Raw genomic sequence first — 18,863 nt, forward strand, 5'->3', positions numbered from 1 at the left:
ATAATTGATGTAAGAATCGGTCATTGGTGCAACCTTATAAGCACACCTCAATTCAATAAAGGACTCGTTACTGTAGATGGCGCGCAGATAGATTTAGACATATGAACAGATGAGCAGTGAATTATTAGCCCTCGTATGAAACGTAAAGTTTTGTCAACATTTTCTCCAGTGGTTTTCTTTTTTTTTTTAAATAAAGCAAATTAATTTTCAACATAGCATTTGCAAACATACTAGTTTTCTTTAAAAAGCATTAATTGGGGTCAGTATTATAGCTGAACATTTTGTCACCACAGCACAAACCAGTGTTGTGTAATGATGTGCTGAGTTTCAAACGGGTTGTCTTCCAGTTTACACAAAGTATAAAAACTTCAGTGAGGGTTTGAGCTGTCACTGAAGAAAACGTAATCGTAACAGTAACCAAAGAAATCAGTTTAGACTTGAGAAAAAGAATTGTTGATGCTCACAAACTAGGAGTTGTATATGTAAAGTTATCAAGTGTCAAGAACTGGAATTAGAAGCATAATCAAGGAATTCAAAGAGAGCCACACAGTATTGAACAAGTGTGACTCTGGAAAGAAAACTAGTGAGAAACGTGTCTAAAGACCCCAGAACAACTTCAAAAACATGTGAATGACTTAGCCAAGTTGGAAATTGTAGTCTTAAAGAAGACAATCACCAGAGCTGTGTGCAGGAATGGATTTCAAGACTACAGACCAAGAAAAACTCAACTTTTGCACATGAGACACCTTCAAGCCAGACTGAAGTTTGCTAAGAACCTGGAGAACAACTATCTATACTGGAAGCAAGTTCTTTGGTCAGATGAGAAGAAACTAGAGCTCTTTGGCCACAGAGATGCTGCTTATATTTTTAGAAAGACGGGAGAAGCATACAACACAAAGAAGGCCATCCCCATAGTGAAAAGCAGTTGTGGGAGTATTATGCTGTGGGAATGCTTCAGTGCATCTGGAAATGGAGGATATGCCAGTTTCAGATGCCACAAATCTGAGTCACTTAGTCTTCCTATACAACAACAACCCAAAACATACGTCGCTCCTGGTGAGGAACTACCTTCGAAAGACCAAAATGAGCATTACTGACTGGCCTGCACAAAGCCCTGACTTGAATCCTGTTGAAAATCTGTGGGGTAAACTGAAGACCATGACAGAAGATCATCAAATCTAGAGGAACTTGAGAGATTTACCAAAGAAGAATTGGCCGGGATCGCTGTTATCCTCTAAAAAGGATCGAGAATTGACTATAAGCATCAGTGGTTTTCCATGATGTTTGCAGCAAACTACCTGCAAAGTAAAACGAAAAACTGGTTCTTCTTTTCTCTTTGTCAGTTGACAAATAAAGAGAATTCATGTTATTCTCTTTGAAAGCATCTTAACTCGATATGTGATGCTTTAGTACATTAGAGCACAAATATACAAAATATACGACAAGGAGATGGACTGATTATTACATTTATTTGTCATACTGCATTATCAGCATCTTAGCAGTTTGCTGATGCACAATCTTCAGCATTCACTGTTGGTTCAGTGTATTTCTCTAGCATTAAACCCTCTAAAATAGATTAGAGTCGCTATCTCAGGTTCCGGACTCCATTAGGACTAATGGAAGCGTAGCCCGCTGGAGAAAGAGCAGCAGCTTTTCTCTGCATTGATTCTGTCCATCCAGTGCAGACACTACCAGCCTATAGCTCATAATGCACCTGCCCCTCTTTCTCTTATTCTTGAATTAGTAATGATTCATGGGGCAGTGTGTGTAAAGAGGACATTAACAAAACTGTAAATGGATTTGCTTATGTGCAAGCGAAAGTGGCATGGACTTTCAAGGCATGTCTAACCTTTTGTTTTGCCACGTTGAAAACAGGATAACCATTATTTCATTATTTAAACTGTTCTTAGTAAAGGTCATACTGGCTATTTTGTCTCTGATAAGATACCTTATGGGTCCTAACGTCTGTCTTTCAGGTTCCAGTGTTTCCCCTTTCACTGAGCTGCAACAGCATTTCATTTTAAAGTTGGTTTATGCTGCAGAGTGACCCAGATCAAGCTCAAGTTGGATAAACTGTCTGCTAAAGTGTTCATAAGCATGAACATGTGTTGTAACTGATGTGAATAAGGACCTTGGCTCCAGGTGAGAAAAGAGAACTTCCCTGCATGGGTCACTGAGCGCACCGTTAGTGTCGGTATCCAGTGTCGTCGCACGAAGAGTGCAATGTGTACAGCGCAGGGCTTAATGAGCGTAAACACAGAGGCCTCCCGTGCGCCTTTGATCCCGCACAAATGCACTCTTCGAGAGTTTTCGGTGGGTGAGCCTCAAGGTCAGGTTGCTTGTGGGAGGAAATATGATGCCAGAGGGTGGGGCTGCCCCGTGGATCATCGCTCAGTCTCTCATCTTTGAGTGCCTGTCATGTTTCTCATACGCACCCTCGTTCGGCTCAGCGTGGATTATCAGGGCTGCTGTTGCAGCTTTTGAATACCTCAACACAGCCTCTCAGCTGTGGGCAGAGGTATGAAAAACTCCTGGCTCTCTCTGGCTCCCTCAACCAAATGAGGGAGGGCCTATATTTGCCAAGCACGCCAGTATTAAAATCTAAAATGATAGCTGATGGAAGCTGTAAGGCAGAAGCAGGCTGAGTATCCCCGAGAACGACTTGTGAACTATTTAATGACATGTGAGAAAGATAGTCTTTGGAAATGTGAGCTGGCAGATGCAACACAATATCAAGCTACTTGTCAGGACTTCAAGTTGCCTTCTGTTGGGACGCTTCCACCATGGGAATGCAAGAAATGAAAACCATCTCACTGCACTGATTCGGTGTCGCCACAGCACCATCGGGGCAGGGACATGCCAATTTCCTTTTTCATCACAAATGACTGATGAGAAACTAGGCTGCGCTTTTCATTTTTTCCCCTTCAGTCACTTGCAGAAGGAGCCTGGTGACAAGGGGTCATCTTCTTAAGCATTTCTCTCCTCATTGTTTGCTGAGGATGGCGTAGCTCTCGTGTAGAAACTGTGAATTTTTTTGAGCCAACGTAGCTTGCTGTTTTTGTGTTTTTGCATTGGAGACAAAAGGTAAGTCAACACAATAAATCTTTTCTTTGTGAGTGTCCCTTATTAACAGTTAACACCTAGAAGTGTTAGATAGTGCTAATTAAGTTATTTCTGAATAATAATGATCTTTAGCAGACAAACTCAGATTGCAATAACTATTTTTGTCTTTAAAATTATTTTTTCCTGGAAATCCCTGTATAGCTATGTGTCAGATGCCACATAATAAGGTTATAACCACAGATACAAATCAGACTAATGTAATAACTCACACAGACAATAACTCAGACACTCAGAGACATCTCAGAGAGTTTAAGTCTTCGGTTTGCTGGCCCAGATAGTTTGTCCCTGCGGACACCGTGGCCTTGTTTCAACAAATTACATTAGAAGCTCTTGGGGACATAATAAGACTGAGAATACTCTGATTATGGAAATTATATATTTTTTTAAACAGGGATCTTTTAGAGTTACAAGTACAGGTCATGTACGCATTGCTATAATCCGTTTAATACTGTATTTGTTACTCTAATATATAATCTAAATATAAATGTGCTGTTACAGTATTAATAGCATCAACAAGTATGAACACAAATATGCTCTATGTGCTGTTCTACATTGCCAGGTGTATTTTCTGGTATGTATATTGAGAGTAAAGAAATAGCCAGAGTACTTGGTCAATAAAGCTGATTCTGATTATATTTTTTGTTTTTACTTATCTTTTGCACTTGTTTATGCATATTTTTTGTAATAGGTGTTTAAAAGTTTTTGTAATTTCTTGTATTAAAAATATAATCTTGAAAACGGATCCTAGATTTGTCAGCACTGTTGCTAATTCTCAAAAGCAACCTACTTAGAGCCCAGTAAGCTGGGGTGAGAGCTGTGTGTGTGTGAGCATGTTTGCTTTTCTCTGTGCACTGCAAGTTAATTGTGAGGTCTTTCAAGGCCACGTAAGGAAACAAGGAATCAATAAAGGGTCTTTGTTTGGATAGTTTTTATTGATCATGACAGGATTACTTGCTTGTGTTTTTTAAGTCATGTATCATGCAAACGCAGCACGCTGTAACTGTGTCATCTGTGGCATGCAATGACCTTTTTTTGTTAAATCTCCATCTTTAGCAGGCCATTATGCAATGGCAGAAGTTAAAGCCACCGGAGCCAGATGATCCTATTTGTTGCTGTGAATGCGATCTCTACCAGTACGGATGTTGCTGTGACTGCGAGGATCTGGATGAAGCCTTTAACAGGTATGAAGGTGTGAAGAAATGGGTGAATAAACTAATAATCAAGGAGTGTGTGCTGTATGTGTAGTACTGTTGTTAGAAAGCTACACAAGTAGCCGTTGTTTGTGGGCACTAAGAAAGGTTGGACACAAACCAGATACAAAGGGATCAGAAAATAGTGTGAGATTTTATGCTATTAGTTTATTGGCTTTCTAAAGAAAGCGAGAGGAGGTGATACCATTCTCATGTCTGTCAATGAAACATGAAACGAATGCCAACAGCTGGATAACAAGCTTAGCTTTAAGACTGGAAATAGTCCACGCACCCACACTGGTTTACTGGCAATGTCTCGCAGCCAAGAAACAGATGAAGTTTCTTTCTTTCTTTTTCTTCTTCTTTGTTTTGCACAGATAAATAAGATGAGCCGAGATGAGCCTTAGCTGTGTTGGTAGGGAGTCTACTGACTTCTAATAAAATGAATCAAACTTTCAAAGAGAAAAGCAAAGATGCAAATTTACCATATATTTATTGTGATACCTGAATTATTATATTATCATATTAAGTCTTGTAGCAGGATGCTGTTATTTTTTTATTTAGGTTTTTGAATTATGTAAATTCTTAATAATTTGCCACAAACAATTAACTTTACTTCCTAAAATGTGCCAAAATTCACAATGAGAGAGAAAAGGAGGGCACATATCATTCTTTCTTTCTTTTTTTATTCCTTTTTTATTTGGCAGGCCCCTCTTATCGGTTAGAGCGGCTCTAAAAGTTTTCTCTGAGATTACCTGAGAATGCAAAAGTCATATCTTATCTTTCCTATTATTCTAGAGTCAAAGCAAACTATCGTGTATGTCTCAAACCTGAAAAAGCCAACTATGAAATCATTTTACCTTGCATGCAGCTCAAGAACTTGAAAATAAATTCCATCAGTGAAAAGGGAAATGATTAGACACATGAATAAACATTTGTCTAATTATAACTCTATGACCACTGTTCTCTGTAGGTGGCTGAAAGTACCATCTAAAAGTACATTTCAGTCTCCTGTATTTGGTGCCATGGCTGAAAATCTGGAAATTTCCCTGATCCCAGCCCTGCTGATGCTGCCTCTCCTGCTGAAGGTTGCAGCGTTGCACTACCTGCTGGGTATAACCGTCCTGACAGCTCTGCCTGGCCTGGTGCTGTGGTACTACTATGCAACGCACCGAAAGAAGAGACGCACCCTCTTCTTCCTCACCCTCGCATTGTACTCTCTGGCCTACATGTATTACCTCTTCATCACAGAGATTTTACCGCGTGGGGACGTCAGCCAGCTGCAGGTGTGCACCGTGACCTCTGGGATGATCTTCACTATAGTCTCTCTTATTCACACCAAGAAAGGCCCAGGATTTGTGACTGCTGCCCTTCACAACTCTCACAGTCACAGTCAGGAGGATAAAAAGGAGTCCACACAAGTAAATAATGGATCTATCCAATCAGCAGCCTCTCCCTCAGGGACACCAGCAGAGCTGCAAACCCCAAAGGAGGGCCTCGGAGCAAATTGGAGCAGGTGTCCTTTGTGCAAAATAATGCGACCACCGCGGGCTGGTCATTGTCGAACCTGTGGCTCATGTGTCCAGCGTTTGGACCACCATTGTATCTGGTGGGTCTGACTTCACGTCATGTTTATATATTTCCTTTGTAAGCAAAGCATTGTGTGTTTAATATTCAGTTCAGTTTAGCTTTATTCAGTTGCCTCAAGGTGTTTTATACTGTAAGGTAGAGATTCTCTCGAAAAACCCTCATAATCAAATGGTCCCTGCTGAGTAAGCACTATGCAATGGTGGGAAAGAAAAACTCCCGTCTAAGAGAAGGAAACCCCTGGCAAATCGGGCCCGGGGGCACAGACATCTGTCATGACTGGCTGTGGGGGTATTGGAAAACAAGAGAAAAGGGGAAAAAAGAGGGTACATGGAGCCCGGAAAAGCCACAGACTAAGGGAAAGATAAAGCAAAAATGACTTTTTCATCCCTGTCGGTACTGTCACTGCACTGTTTTTTGGAATAATGGAGGCAGGTAAGGAATTTATAGAATAACATGATAATAATTAATTACAATAGCCCAGCCAAGAAGTAATGAATGTATGAACTAGTTTTGTGGCATCATTCTGAGACTGTATGGTTCTAATTTTATATATTAATGTGCACATGAAAAAAAGTGTTACTATATATTTGTTTCATATGCGCATTGAAGGACACATCCTGGTCAAAAACAACTTCCAGGCTTCTCATAGTGTTGCTGAAGGCCCTGATAATGCCATCCAGAGTAAGTGTCTGGTTAACATCATGTTTCTAAGATTTATTAGGGCCGAGTGCATAACCTCAGTTTTATCTGAATTTAGTTTTAGAAAATTACAGGACATCCACGTCTTTATGTCTTAAACTATTAGTTTCATTTTTAGGTTGTCTGGCAGCATAATTGGTGGTCATGGTGGCCATTCTGCTGAAATAAACAATGAAATTAAAATGAGCCGTTGAATTTGTGGGTCCACACCTCTTGTGTTGTAATTAGATTAGGGGAACGAACCTGAGCAGAAGCTTGGACCAGGGGGACGTCACATTCACAGCTGATCAGCAGATGAGAACTGAACTCTCTTTTACATTTCCCCACACTAGAAAAAAATAGTTTAATTTTACTATTAGATCATAATTTAGTAAACACATGATGGGCCTCATCAGGCCATAAACGCATCACATGTCATCAAGTTTTCCATAATCAGTTCCTTTTGACAGATTTTGATAAACATACTCCAAAACTCATGCAGATGGATTTAGATTTTCTCATTAATATTATTATTTTGGGGACATCTACAAATTAGATTTTTTTTTTCTGTCACACTGAAAGTCCTCTTGCCAAGAGGAAAAACGAATGGGCACTGAAAGGTGCCCATTCAGGTCACTCAGTCACTTCTTGTCACAGATTATTAGGCAGAGGACTCACTCGCAGGACTCTGAAGTTTAGAGAGAAGGTGAGGGTTTATTTACAGTGTGGCACCAAGTGAGAATATCTACATATATACAGTGAGACAGATAACACGGGGCTCCAAGGGGAAGATCCAAGGCGGGGTACATACGCTCCTCTTCAACTTAATCCACAACTCACTCTGAATGTCCACTCCAAAATGCTCACGCTCACTCACACACATCCACAGAAATCCAGACGGCAGGGAAGACCGGCAGGGAATCTAGAAGGCCTGTACACAGAGGAAAACAACGTTAGGAGGAAACTCTAGGTGATCACAAGGAATACTTTCAAAAGCTAGGCTACACTGACACTAGGTAATGTGACGATCCAGCGAGGAAGCAGCCTCTCTTGCCATCCTTAAGTAGTCTGCCAGGATCAGTGTGAATGAGCCACAGGTGTGTGTTCAGGGCGGGTTCAGAGGCGGGGAATCAAGGTCCAGTTCCGCCCTGGTGGGAGAGGCGAAGACAAAAAACACACACACCACGACCTCTGCAGATCTTGAGAACCATGACACTTCTAAACTAAATAAAATCTGTAAATGTAGCAGTTCTGTCATTTTATATACAGCATGATAGTGAGATACACATGTAACCTGGTCTCTCTGGTGTTGTGTGTCCCTGTTGAGATGTTGTAGGATAAACAGCTGTGTAGGACAGGCAAACCATCGCAGTTTCCTGCTGACCCTCTCTGTGTTTGTGTTGACCTCTCTGTACGGGATCAGTTTGGTGCTTTGCAGCCTCTGTCCTCATCAGTATCTAATGACAGCGCTCTTCTACTGCCCCGGCGTCTACACTCAGACTAGGTACAGCACTCTATATGTTTTTTTTTTCTGCTGCAGCCTTGAAATTGAATCACTTTAATCATTAAATAATTATTTCAATTCGTCAATGACAATTTTAATTACTGTTTTTGGTGTGTTTTTCTTGAATTTGTCCTGCCAGTATGAGAAGAAAAGGTGGGTTATGTTGCAGTAATGATTTGTTCTCTTTACTTTTACAGCACAGCACTTTGCTTTACCTGTGCGTGGTACAGCAGCATTGTCGCAGGTGGACTGCTTTACCTCTTGGTGGCACAAGTTCTCAATATCAGCTTTAACGTGACGGAGCGAGAGGCTCAGCTGGCTCTGAGGAACAAAACGGGCCAGAGCCGCCTGTGGGGACTCGTTGTTGACACAGGAGAGTATTCTCGTGGCTTCTATCAGAACTGGGTTGAGTTCCTCACCATGACAGATGCTTCAGCTTCTCCTCGGTCCAGCCTTACTGACTTGGTCTAGTTGTACTTAATGCACTCGGTGACATCGTGGTAATACACTGTTCGTGCTGCATGCATGAAGAATTCGATTTCATATATTTTTTCCAATACATTCCAGGACTGCGGTACTAATATGAACATGTTTTTAATGACTGTTTAAAGATGCATAGATGTATTTGGGGTTTGGATTTTTAGCATCATTTTCTGTTGAAGCTTTTGACCTGGACACATGCAAGACAGTCTGTGGATTTTGGGCCTTTTATAAAATTTAATCAAAGACTGCAGACATTATAGCCTGCCTTTTTATACACCTGCAGAAAGTAAGAAGGAAATATGTTGTCTTTATAAAAAAAATAATCTCACTGCATGCAAGTCAAAAAAATCTAATAAACTTCAAAATGATACAAAAAAAAACATTAAATGATTCTGGAGTTCACATCAAAGAAGATAAACCAGAAACAAAACTGCCGGATTCAAGACTAGATAGCTGTCCTTTACTAATTTAATATCCAGTAGCAACGTGGTTTGGCCTTAAGATGGCATCAGAGGGAAAGCCAAAGAAAAGCAAATGGTCACTTTTGACCCGTTCTGCAGACATGCACTCAGTAAATACTGACACCACTGTACTGGTCAAGTTGGAAATTTAAAAAGAAACAAAGATATATTAAAACAATTAATAAGAAGGCAAGAAAAACGAGTTATAGAAGGATCTGCATCTGTGAGAAGACGCCTAACTAATACAGAACAAAGAGGCTAGCTTAGCTCAGTGTAAGATGTTAAAATAATGTCTAAAATATATTGCATGTGATGGTTAGAGCAAGAACAAAGTTCATCACCTTGGACACAATAAAATGTGCGTTTTGTGCCTTTCTTCTCTGCAGTGTGCTGCATTATTGTGTGTGTTTTTTAACGAATGTTTTTTGGTCATAACTGTCTCACGGTGCCTTCAACACTGATCTACAAATCTAAACACACATGCCAATCCTTTCTCTAATTATTCTGTTATAGATAATAATAATAATAATTTATGTAAACAGTTAAATCACTGTTATCAGTCATATAGTGTGAATTGAAAATGAAACCCCATCTATTCTACTGTAATTTCTAGTCTCAATTTTCATTTCACACTGTTCACTAATTAGCATTATTTCTCATAATCCACATTTTGGGTGGAGCACATCAATAAATATTCTTATACCGATACATTTCTTCCATTTGAAGGCATATTTCATCCCTGTAACTTCAGTGCCAGCACTTTTAGCTTTTCCTCTGCTGCCACCCTCAGGCCACTCTGTGCTTAACATTAACAAAAACACCCAATAACATTAATATTAAGTCTGTTGCTCGGTCAGTTTGTGATGTGTATCAATGTCTTGATTCTAGTTTTAGAGTTTAAGCAACCAGTCTCAGCAAGGGGTTAAAGTAAGTTTAAAAATACAGTTTCCTTAAAACAAATAGAATTCAAAGGGGGGGGGGGGGGGATCTAATCACAAAGAAAAATATCTGTGTCCCTTCACAAAAGAGATGAGTTGGTGGGCTGGGGACAGTTGTGGTTGCTTCCTTAATGGCAGTCCTCCCACAGCTACCACTATGGGTTGAGTTGGTATCACACTTCATCCTCAGTCAGCACTGCCTTGAGATTTGGGCCACAGGAAACATGTCTGCACCCAGAAACACAGAGGAATGAAATGTGTTTGCTCCTTTCAGTCGGTTCACAGCATGTTTAAGACATTTGAGGGAAGTCATTATATCACTGGAAGACTTACCAATATTAAATTCTATTCAGCCTTAAATGAGGGAACAAAAACACATAAAAGAAGATTGTGTTGGTGTGTCCATCACTAGTGCCAAGTGCACATAAAGAGATGAAAAAGGGGGATAAACAACATAATTTATGCATCATTTATAGCACTGTACAAAGTGTTAAAGTGAGGCGGAGCAGATGTCGATCAGTTGTCCATCAAAGTCTGGCATTTTAAAAATAGGATAATTTAAAATACAATTTTAAAAAATGTCAGCAAACAAACACAAACTAATGCTTACTTAAGACGACTAAATTAGGACAACTTCTTCATTGTGAGCATTTCCCAGGGAGAGAAAACAATGTGAGACACCTTCACTCAAAGTAGGCAACATCACCCACTGCCTACAATGCAGGCAACAGCAAATGGAGCTTTTGTATAGCACAGGAGTTACATTAACACCTCCTGCATCTTCCATGTGAAGTATGGGAAACTGCTGCAGCCTTCTCACAACCAAAGCATTCACAAAGTGATTTGTAATCCTTTGTAATCTTTGGGAATGATTTCATCCGGCAGCCAGCACGCTAACTTGCTGGGCTAGTGTTTCCCTAGCAGTCAGAGGTTACCAGGGGGGTCACTGACTGGCATCTGGCCTAAATGCAACAGTAATTAGGTCACAAGAAGGTAACCCTTATGTTTTAACCAAATTACCAGAAGGCCACAATCTGTGGGTAGTGATCAAACAAGCAAGTTCACTCTGGACCCAGATAGATGGTGGATGGATGGTGTGACACTTTCATTCTTGTCACATAAAAGGTTGTTAGAAGAACCATTGATTACCTTTTGTAGTGAACAAGAACAGATCAAACTTTGAGATTCTTCATCACTCAACAGCAGTGGAAAAAAGATTCCACAAACCTATTTACTCATTATTGTTAGCTTATCCAGGGAATCATTTCAGGTTACTACACAGGGAAGCGTGATTAGGAATCCAGTTTGCGAGCCATGTGTTTTGTCTGTGCGCGTTACTGTCACATCTGCTGACAGCTACATTTGATTCTGTGGTCTCAGTCGCAGAAAGCGCTGGAGTTTAGCCTTGTTTACCACTGTGGATTCAGTGTACTTTGTTTCAAAACAGATTTTTTTTTGTCTCCACTCAAGCTGAAATTTAATTACTACTTTATTTGCTTTCCAATTCTCTGACATCCCAGCTGATTTGTTATTCAAATTTTGGATTTGTTTTTGTGTGTTTCTCCTGCCAGCTGTTTGCTATATACCTCTCATATGGTTCACTGAATTCTGCCTTTGCATGGCTAAACTTTTTGGTTGTGAAACCATGCATGCAGGTTCATGTGGTGAACCCATCCCCGAACCCGGGTTTTGTCTAGGTGTGTGTGTGTGTGTGTGTGCGCTGGCCCCGAGGGAAGAGGTAATCTCCCTCGGCTATATAAAGGGAGTCAGGCAGAACCTCAACAGCACACTTCCAGATCTTCATCCACACTCTCCCACATCATCATTTCTTCACTCATCATCAGCAGCCATGCATTTACTTCTCACTCTGCTGGGAGCTGTGCTCTCCTCTCTGATGGTTTCTTCTGAAGTCCAACCTCAGGCAGACTTCAATGTACAGGCGGTAAGACAAATGGCTACATTAGTATGTTTTATTTTACAATATTTATTTCTATAATCATTGTATTTATTTAATTCCCTATATCGTTTGTAAGTCCAGCAGCAATGCATGTTCAACTTGCTTATATGGTTTTGGCTTTTCACTTTTTGACTTTTGTGTTTTATGCTGTGATAAATCTTTTGTTCACTGCCTTCATAAACAAAAGCAATGTAGCTGTCTTCAAAAACAAAGAAAAAGAAGAAGGCGCACATGAAGTGTTTTTTTCCCCTCTGTCTTCCAAAGCTTACGCGAGTTATTAAAACACACTTTTTTTGTAAAGGTGATCACAGAAAGTGTTTCAAAAATGCTTCAGTAAAGTTTTCAACTCCCGATGCTTTCCTCTTGTGTGCCCACAGATGGCAGGTAAGTGGTACCTGATTGGAATTGCCACTGATGCCCAGTGGTTTGTCAGTCACAGAGCCAGCATGAAGATGGGCACGGCCATGATTACCCCAACTGCTGACGGGGATCTGGAGATGTCATATTCCAGTCTTAGGTAAGTGTGAGGGCATGAGGACAATGGACATTTAAATAAATAGGAATATATATCTATATATCTGTATATAAATATATATGAAAGACAACATGTGAAAGAATTAATGTTTTAGTGATCTCTTTGCAGCCCTAATGGCTCATGTTGGAGAATGAACAATCTGGCCAAAAAAACTGAGATACCGGGAAAGTTCACATACACAAGTCGGCGTGAGTGCACCCACACACAGAAGCACGATTTAACGATCTAGTACATTTGCCTTTTCTGCTTTCATAATTTCATGACCCCTTTTCTGCTGCATTCCCTTTGTCAGGCTGGGGGTATCTCAGTGACTTGCGCATGGTCGACGTGAAGTATGACGAATATGCCCTGATTCATTCCATCAAGACAAAGGGGAAAGAAAGCTATGTTGTTAACAAACTCTATGGTAATATGGCATTTAGCTCTGATTCTACGCTCTGCTGAATCCATTTTAACCTGTTCTGCTGGTCGGTAAAGCTATACCCGCTGCAGCAGATTTACATCATCTGTTTTCACAGGGCGTGGTGTGGACCTCAGCGCTGAGGTGCAGGAGAAGTTCATTCAGTTCTCCCTGCAAAGCAGCATCCAGCCTGAAAATATTGTCATCCTTCCCAAAAACGGTACTTTTACCTCTGAGATGTTTTATTTAAAATAACTGCAATCAAAAGTGATGTTATGCACTGATCACTTTTCCATTTTCTTTCCCTTTTCCTCTCTATAGAGCAGTGCCCAGCTGCCTAACCTTGTGTCCAGGTGATCATCTCACCGAGGAGCTTTCACTGTTCTGAAAATCTCACGTCGATGACCTGAGACAGTTTGCTTTTTACTTTACTATCTCTGCTCTTTCGTTATTAAGAGAGCTCATAATATCACAAAATTATATTCATCACTTTGCATTTATCCACCTGCTGTTATAACCACAGAATTAAAAAGTATGAAATGGCTAAAATCTTTTGATTTACTCAATTTTTAAACTAATACTTTGAATTACATCCATAACAGCACAGCTAAAACCTTCTTTTTATCAAGTCTTTGTATCTACACACTTTGCAAAGATTTAGATACAAAAAATAATAGAAGAACCTGTGAATTAAAAAAATATAAAATATACATAATCACAGAAGATGACCAAAACAATGCACCAGTGTTCTGAATTTGTATCTACAAACATGCAAGTTTCCCTTTCTACAGGCAAAAGTACGTAAGTAAGTCGAGAAAACAAGGAGTTCAGCCCTTAATTTTAAAACAGCAGCAGCAGATATACTGTTCATCTTTCATTTAGACGAGACAAAGCAACAGGGGTGACAGACTTTGACCATTTTGTCACAGCACACAGAGTTTATTTGAATCCAAACAAAACACCCACCAAGTCCGAAGTAGATCAGATGAACTGTCGACCAGACAGACTGACAGACAAACATACAGATTGCTTGAGCCATTAGTGCGATAAAACTTCATATATTTGTTTTCCAGGATTAAAGATCTATTATAACTGGCACGGAATGCAGGCAGGAGAAATCATTAACAGCAAAACACGTTACTAGTACATCTCCTCAGCACTAGTGGTGTCATGGTCTCAAAGCTGTGCAGTAGATAAAAGAATCTGAGGGACGATACAAAGGTGACCAAAGTTACAAACAAATCCAGCTGTACTGGAAATGTTTTCAGAGGTCCAAACTCTTTGGCTTTCTGCAGAGCAAGAATGTAAGAAGTATCCAAGCTAACTTAACTTTAGACAACATGAGGAAAAATGCCTCTTCCCAAAGTTTCCTGCAAGTATTTGGTTTATATTTAGAGAAGCAAAGGCTCTTCATCCTAACAGATGTTCCCTGGTGGATCTCTGTCCTGTGACAGTGGCACAGTATAGTGTATTATAATCAAAGCCACTTCCCTAACCAATTTTTAAAGCTATTTAGCAGATGGACAAAGTGGATGTAGACTCTGTCTGCTGTGTACAAAAGGTTATATGATTAACCACATAGCAGATACTGCACAACAATAGTAGCAGCAGTTCACACAAAGTAACACAGTGCTCAGTGTACTGTAATATTAAAACAGTTGACAGTCTCGACCTTAAGATTTCTATTTGCTGTAGACTAAGCCGGGACAATTAACTTGCCAAAGGACCACTGATTAAAGTTTACTCTTAATAACAGTAGCAGTTTATATGAATATATTGTTTATGGGTGTTTTGCCTACTGGTGCAGCAACAGTCCAGTGCTCCTTAGAAAAATGAACTACTCGTGCCTAAGCTAACAATTTCAGTCACACCGATGTCTTTTATTTACAGAGTTAGCTTAGCGACTTAGCTTAGCAAGACTTTATTTGAAAGTTCAGGATTTTTTGTTCACACTGGCGGCACATTCGGCCAGTGAGGTTCAGTTTGGTTCAACGCCCTTTTTGACCCACGAAACAGCAGAAAATGAAACATTCTCATTTCAACACCCATTTGTTAGCGTTAGCTATTCTGCTGTTTTTCATCATGTCACAGGTGAAATGAAATGATAGTACATTTACTTTGCTTCCTGTAGGAGTGATCATGTCATGTCTGACTGAGACCCTGTATTACTTATGAGGAAAGCCAACTTTGGGATTCCTAATCAGTCAGCTTTGGAAAAAAAATGTTTGAACTGTGTGTGAACAAAGCTCTTCTTTTTTACTCTGGGGATGGTACACACTGCACAGTAGTTTTTAGACAAATGAGGGTAAAATGAGACATTAAAGCCTTAAAAGACAAACCACATTTTCGAAGAAAGCATCTCAGGTTAATATCTCTGTCAGGGCGTGTGTTTTGTCTCTGCGACTGTCGCAAATGCTGAGGTGCATTTGATTTTGTGATCTCCGCCACAGAAAGTACTGGAAGGCAACTACTACGTTGTTAAAAGTAGAAACGTAGTTTATAAATGAATCATGTAACTATAACTTTACTACTTTGCAGCTCCTTAGTTTGTGATTTCTATGATATGAACTTAGATGTCCTGTTATTTGAGTTTTTTTGTTTAGTTTGTGTGTTTTTTACTGTTTTTCTTGGTAACTGTCTGACATTCACCTCTCACACAGTGGATACAATTCTGCCCCTGCAGGAATAAACTTTGTGGTTATGAAACTGACCAAGTGTTTGCATAAAATGTCACATGTTCAAAGACGTCACAGAACCTGGGGTTTGTATAAGTGCAGCTGTTGGTGGGGAGATAATCTCACTCTTCTATATAAAGAGTCACCGGACAGCAACTTCCAGATCTTCATTTGCGATCTCCTCCATCATCATTTCTCCACTTATCAGCAGCTATGGCTTCACTTCGCACCCTTCTGGGAGTGGTACTGTGCTCCCTCATGGTTTCTTCCTCTGAAATCCTACCTCAGGCAGACTTTGATTTACAGGCGGTAAGAATCATTGATAATCATTTTTATTTTACCACCCATCTATTTTCATAACCATATCTCTATCTTAGGGCCATGGAAAGGGGGTACTGGAGGTTATCTAACAGGGATAAGCAGGGACCCCCCCCCAAGACAGTTTAGCAGTCTACACGGGAGGCTAACCTTTGCACAATTTACTTTTATAATGACTTCACCATTTATGTTATGTGGTTATGTTTCACGCTGGATTTTGTGTGATAATACATATTCTGTGTTACAATAAACAGCTCTTGTGTTTCTGTCTAATTCTCAATGCTTTCCATTTGTGTGTCCACAGATGGCAGGTAAGTGGTACCGGACTGGAATTTGCTCTGATGGCCAGTGGTTTGTCAGTCGCAAAGCCAATATGAAGACCGGCACGGCCATCATTACGCCAACTGAAGATGGAGGTCTTGAGTTGTCGTTCTTCAGTCTTATGTGAGTGCGAGAGGACAGACAGAGCAAATATCATATGAATAGCATTAAAATATTTACACTGGAGATTAATGCAATGTCTTTGCGACAGTAATGATACATGTCAGAAAATGGAGAATTTAGCCAACAAGACCGAGGTGCCTGGAAAATTCACATACAAGAGTCGGCGTGAGTACGCCCACAAAGAGAGGAAACGAATAATTTTCCATCATCATCATCCAGTATTATTTTTTCACATATTCTCTTCTGCTTTTTTCCTTTTTGTCAGACTGGGGGTATGTGAGTGAGATGCTTATGGTTGATGTGAAGTATGATGAGTACGCCCTGACCTATTCCTTCAACACCAGAGGGAATGAAACCTTTGTCATTAACAGACTATTTGGTAAAGTTGCATTTAGCTGTGTTCAGTAAACCGTTTAGCAAAGTTACACCCACTGCAGCAGATTTACATCACGTGGTTTCACAGGACGTAGTTTGGACCTCAGCGATGAGGTGCAGGAGAAGTTCAGGCAGTTCTGCTTGCAGACCGGCATCCTTCCTGAATATACTGTCCTTCTTCCTAAAAGCGGTACTTTTACATTGGTGGTGAAGTTCTATATAAAAACAGCTTGGAATACAGTGATGTTGTGCACTGATCACCTTACACTTTCCATTTTTCCTTCTACAGTGGAGTGTACACTTGCCTAACCTTCTGTCCCACCGATCGTCTCACCAGTACTGCATGAAGATCTTACACCATCTGTTATGGAAATGTGCCTGAGCACCATCTTGAGATGTTTTTAACAATAAAAATGCAAACATCGAGAATATTTTTCTTCATTATTCATCCTTTGTATGAAATAAACTGAAGAACACCCATAACAACACAACCAAAATGTATTTTTCCCCCCATTCACACACTTTATAGTAGTCAATCAATCAATCAATCAGTTTATTTATAAGCACATTTAAAAACAACAGAGGTTGACCAAAGTGCTATACAAAGCAAAAAGTAAAACAAACACACCTAAAGAGAATAAAACAAAAATTCAGTCACAATTAAAAGCTAGGGAGTAGAAATGTGCTTTCAGACGGGATTTAAAGTGGTGGAGACGTCCTAATTTGAAGAGGCAGACTGTTCCAAAGGGTCAGGCAAACGCTTGGTCTCCTCTGTGCTTTAGTTTGCTTTTAGGAACAATCAGAAGCAATGTAACAGCTGAGTGAAAAGTTCTATTTGCAGTGTTTTTAGTTAAAAGATCAGAGAGCTACGAGGGAGCTAATCCACTTACAAACAAGCAATAAAATCTTAAAATCAATTCTAGAACATACTGGAAACCAGTGTAAACGAGCCAAGACTGGGGAAATATGGTCACGTTTACGAGTGCCTGTCAAGAGTCGGGCTGCAGCATTCTGAACAAGCTGAAGACGAGAGAGCAGAGAGCATTCGATTGTTAAAAACAAACAGTGGTCACATTATAAGTTAAATGCATATTCAAGCTTTTATTTACATCCGTTTACAATTCACTGAGTTTTATTTTATGTGATTAAATGATCTTAGATCATCCACCTGTAGATGAAGGTCAGAATGACTCCTTGTTTTATCTGCCCATATTGTGGTTTTAGTCAACACACTAAAGGAAATATGCTACCGAGTGGTGAGGTCAGAGTACCTCATAGCACACCAGTTGCTTATACAAACACACACACACACACACACACACACACACACACACACACACACACACACACACACACACACACACACACACACACACACACACACACACACACTTCCTTACAACCAGAATATTATGATTGTTGGACAATCATGTAGTCAGACTCGGGTTTCTTTGTTTTCTGGTCTTCATGAAAGCCAAATCAGAACGTTTTTCCTCAGAAGCAGCTATTCCACTTCTGGGGTGAGCAACCTGTGCTCCCAAAATATCATTTTTGAGCATTTTAGTGGCCAAAAAGAATCTATAAAGAGCTGCAAAACAAATCTGAATTTTATTAGAAAAAAAAAGAAAAAAAGGTGATACAGCCTGTTCCTGTTAAATATACATGTGTCTTTCAACATTACTAATACTAATACATGAAAAATAATATCTTTTACCACATTTGGCTACTCTACAGTGGGCTATATGATTATTTGGTACTTGGCATGGTGGTAAAGGGCACAAAGATCCACAGCCCATCTGTTCCCTTTTCTTTATGTAGGTTTTCTCTCAGTGCTCTGGTTTCCTTCCACATCCACAGACATATGTGTTAGGTTAACTGGTTATTCTAAACTTGCTCTCTGAGTCAGCCTTGCAGCAGAGCGATCATCCTATCAGGGCGACGTCTCTGCTTTGAAAGGCAGTGCCTCCAACATTCAGCAATAAAAAGAAATTCTGCTGACCATAATGAATCTCAGTTACATCATATTATCAGAAGGCTCAATTTTAGGTGGTCAGGTAGAGACCATTGAGAGAGTTATACAATTTAACAACTGTCCCAAATGTCTTTATTAACGATTCCAGACATTTTCGCAGTTATTTATTGTCAGAAGATTAGACATGTGACCCTCCAGACAGCTGACAACGACCTGGCTT

General features: G+C 40.0%; 3 protein-coding genes across 3 annotated transcripts; all 3 read left to right on the forward strand.

Annotated features, from left to right (window-relative positions):
• Positions 1-59: 59 nt before the first annotated feature.
• Positions 60-9,408, forward strand: LOC120734268 (palmitoyltransferase ZDHHC23-A-like). The gene is made up of 5 exons (XM_040032966.1): positions 60-3,084; positions 4,177-4,304; positions 5,287-5,922; positions 7,918-8,085; positions 8,283-9,408. Exons 2-5 carry the CDS (start codon positions 4,186-4,188, stop codon positions 8,554-8,556), a joined length of 1,197 nt encoding a protein of 398 aa, XP_039888900.1. The 5' UTR covers positions 60-3,084; positions 4,177-4,185; the 3' UTR covers positions 8,557-9,408.
• Positions 9,409-11,631: 2,223 nt separating this feature from the next.
• LOC120734269 (lipocalin-like) lies at positions 11,632-13,397 on the forward strand. Its single transcript, XM_040032967.1, has 6 exons — positions 11,632-11,909; positions 12,302-12,441; positions 12,568-12,647; positions 12,752-12,865; positions 12,978-13,079; positions 13,181-13,397. The coding sequence occupies exons 1-6, from the start codon at positions 11,817-11,819 to the stop codon at positions 13,198-13,200; spliced, it is 549 nt and encodes a 182-aa protein (XP_039888901.1). The 5' UTR covers positions 11,632-11,816; the 3' UTR covers positions 13,201-13,397.
• Positions 13,398-15,665: 2,268 nt separating this feature from the next.
• On the forward strand, positions 15,666-17,100 carry LOC120734270 (lipocalin-like). The gene is made up of 6 exons (XM_040032968.1): positions 15,666-15,843; positions 16,157-16,296; positions 16,385-16,461; positions 16,562-16,675; positions 16,760-16,861; positions 16,961-17,100. Exons 1-6 carry the CDS (start codon positions 15,748-15,750, stop codon positions 16,978-16,980), a joined length of 549 nt encoding a protein of 182 aa, XP_039888902.1. The 5' UTR covers positions 15,666-15,747; the 3' UTR covers positions 16,981-17,100.
• Positions 17,101-18,863: the final 1,763 nt, after the last annotated feature.

Source organism: Simochromis diagramma, unplaced genomic scaffold (assembly GCF_900408965.1).
Source record: "Simochromis diagramma unplaced genomic scaffold, fSimDia1.1 OVJJ01000216.1, whole genome shotgun sequence".
Lineage (NCBI taxonomy): Eukaryota > Metazoa > Chordata > Actinopteri > Cichliformes > Cichlidae > Simochromis > Simochromis diagramma.

What these genes read in the sequence shown, in the direction of transcription:
- LOC120734268 (XM_040032966.1), top strand. Translation starts at nt 4,186, where the DNA reads ATGCAATGGCAGAAGTTAAAGCCACCGGAGCCAGATGATCCTATTTGT. An exon ending in TTGGACCACCATTGTATCTG is followed by an intron (nt 5,923 to 7,917) that starts GTGGGTCTGACT and finishes GAGATGTTGTAG; the next exon opens with GATAAACAGCTGTGTAGGAC. An exon ending in GGCGTCTACACTCAGACTAG is followed by an intron (nt 8,086 to 8,282) that starts GTACAGCACTCT and finishes TTACTTTTACAG; the next exon opens with CACAGCACTTTGCTTTACCT.
- LOC120734270 (XM_040032968.1), top strand. Translation starts at nt 15,748, where the DNA reads ATGGCTTCACTTCGCACCCTTCTGGGAGTGGTACTGTGCTCCCTCATG. An exon ending in TGTCATTAACAGACTATTTG is followed by an intron (nt 16,676 to 16,759) that starts GTAAAGTTGCAT and finishes GTGGTTTCACAG; the next exon opens with GACGTAGTTTGGACCTCAGC. An exon ending in TGTCCTTCTTCCTAAAAGCG is followed by an intron (nt 16,862 to 16,960) that starts GTACTTTTACAT and finishes TTCCTTCTACAG; the next exon opens with TGGAGTGTACACTTGCCTAA.
- LOC120734269 (XM_040032967.1), top strand. Translation starts at nt 11,817, where the DNA reads ATGCATTTACTTCTCACTCTGCTGGGAGCTGTGCTCTCCTCTCTGATG. An exon ending in ATGTCATATTCCAGTCTTAG is followed by an intron (nt 12,442 to 12,567) that starts GTAAGTGTGAGG and finishes ATCTCTTTGCAG; the next exon opens with CCCTAATGGCTCATGTTGGA. An exon ending in TGTCATCCTTCCCAAAAACG is followed by an intron (nt 13,080 to 13,180) that starts GTACTTTTACCT and finishes TCCTCTCTATAG; the next exon opens with AGCAGTGCCCAGCTGCCTAA.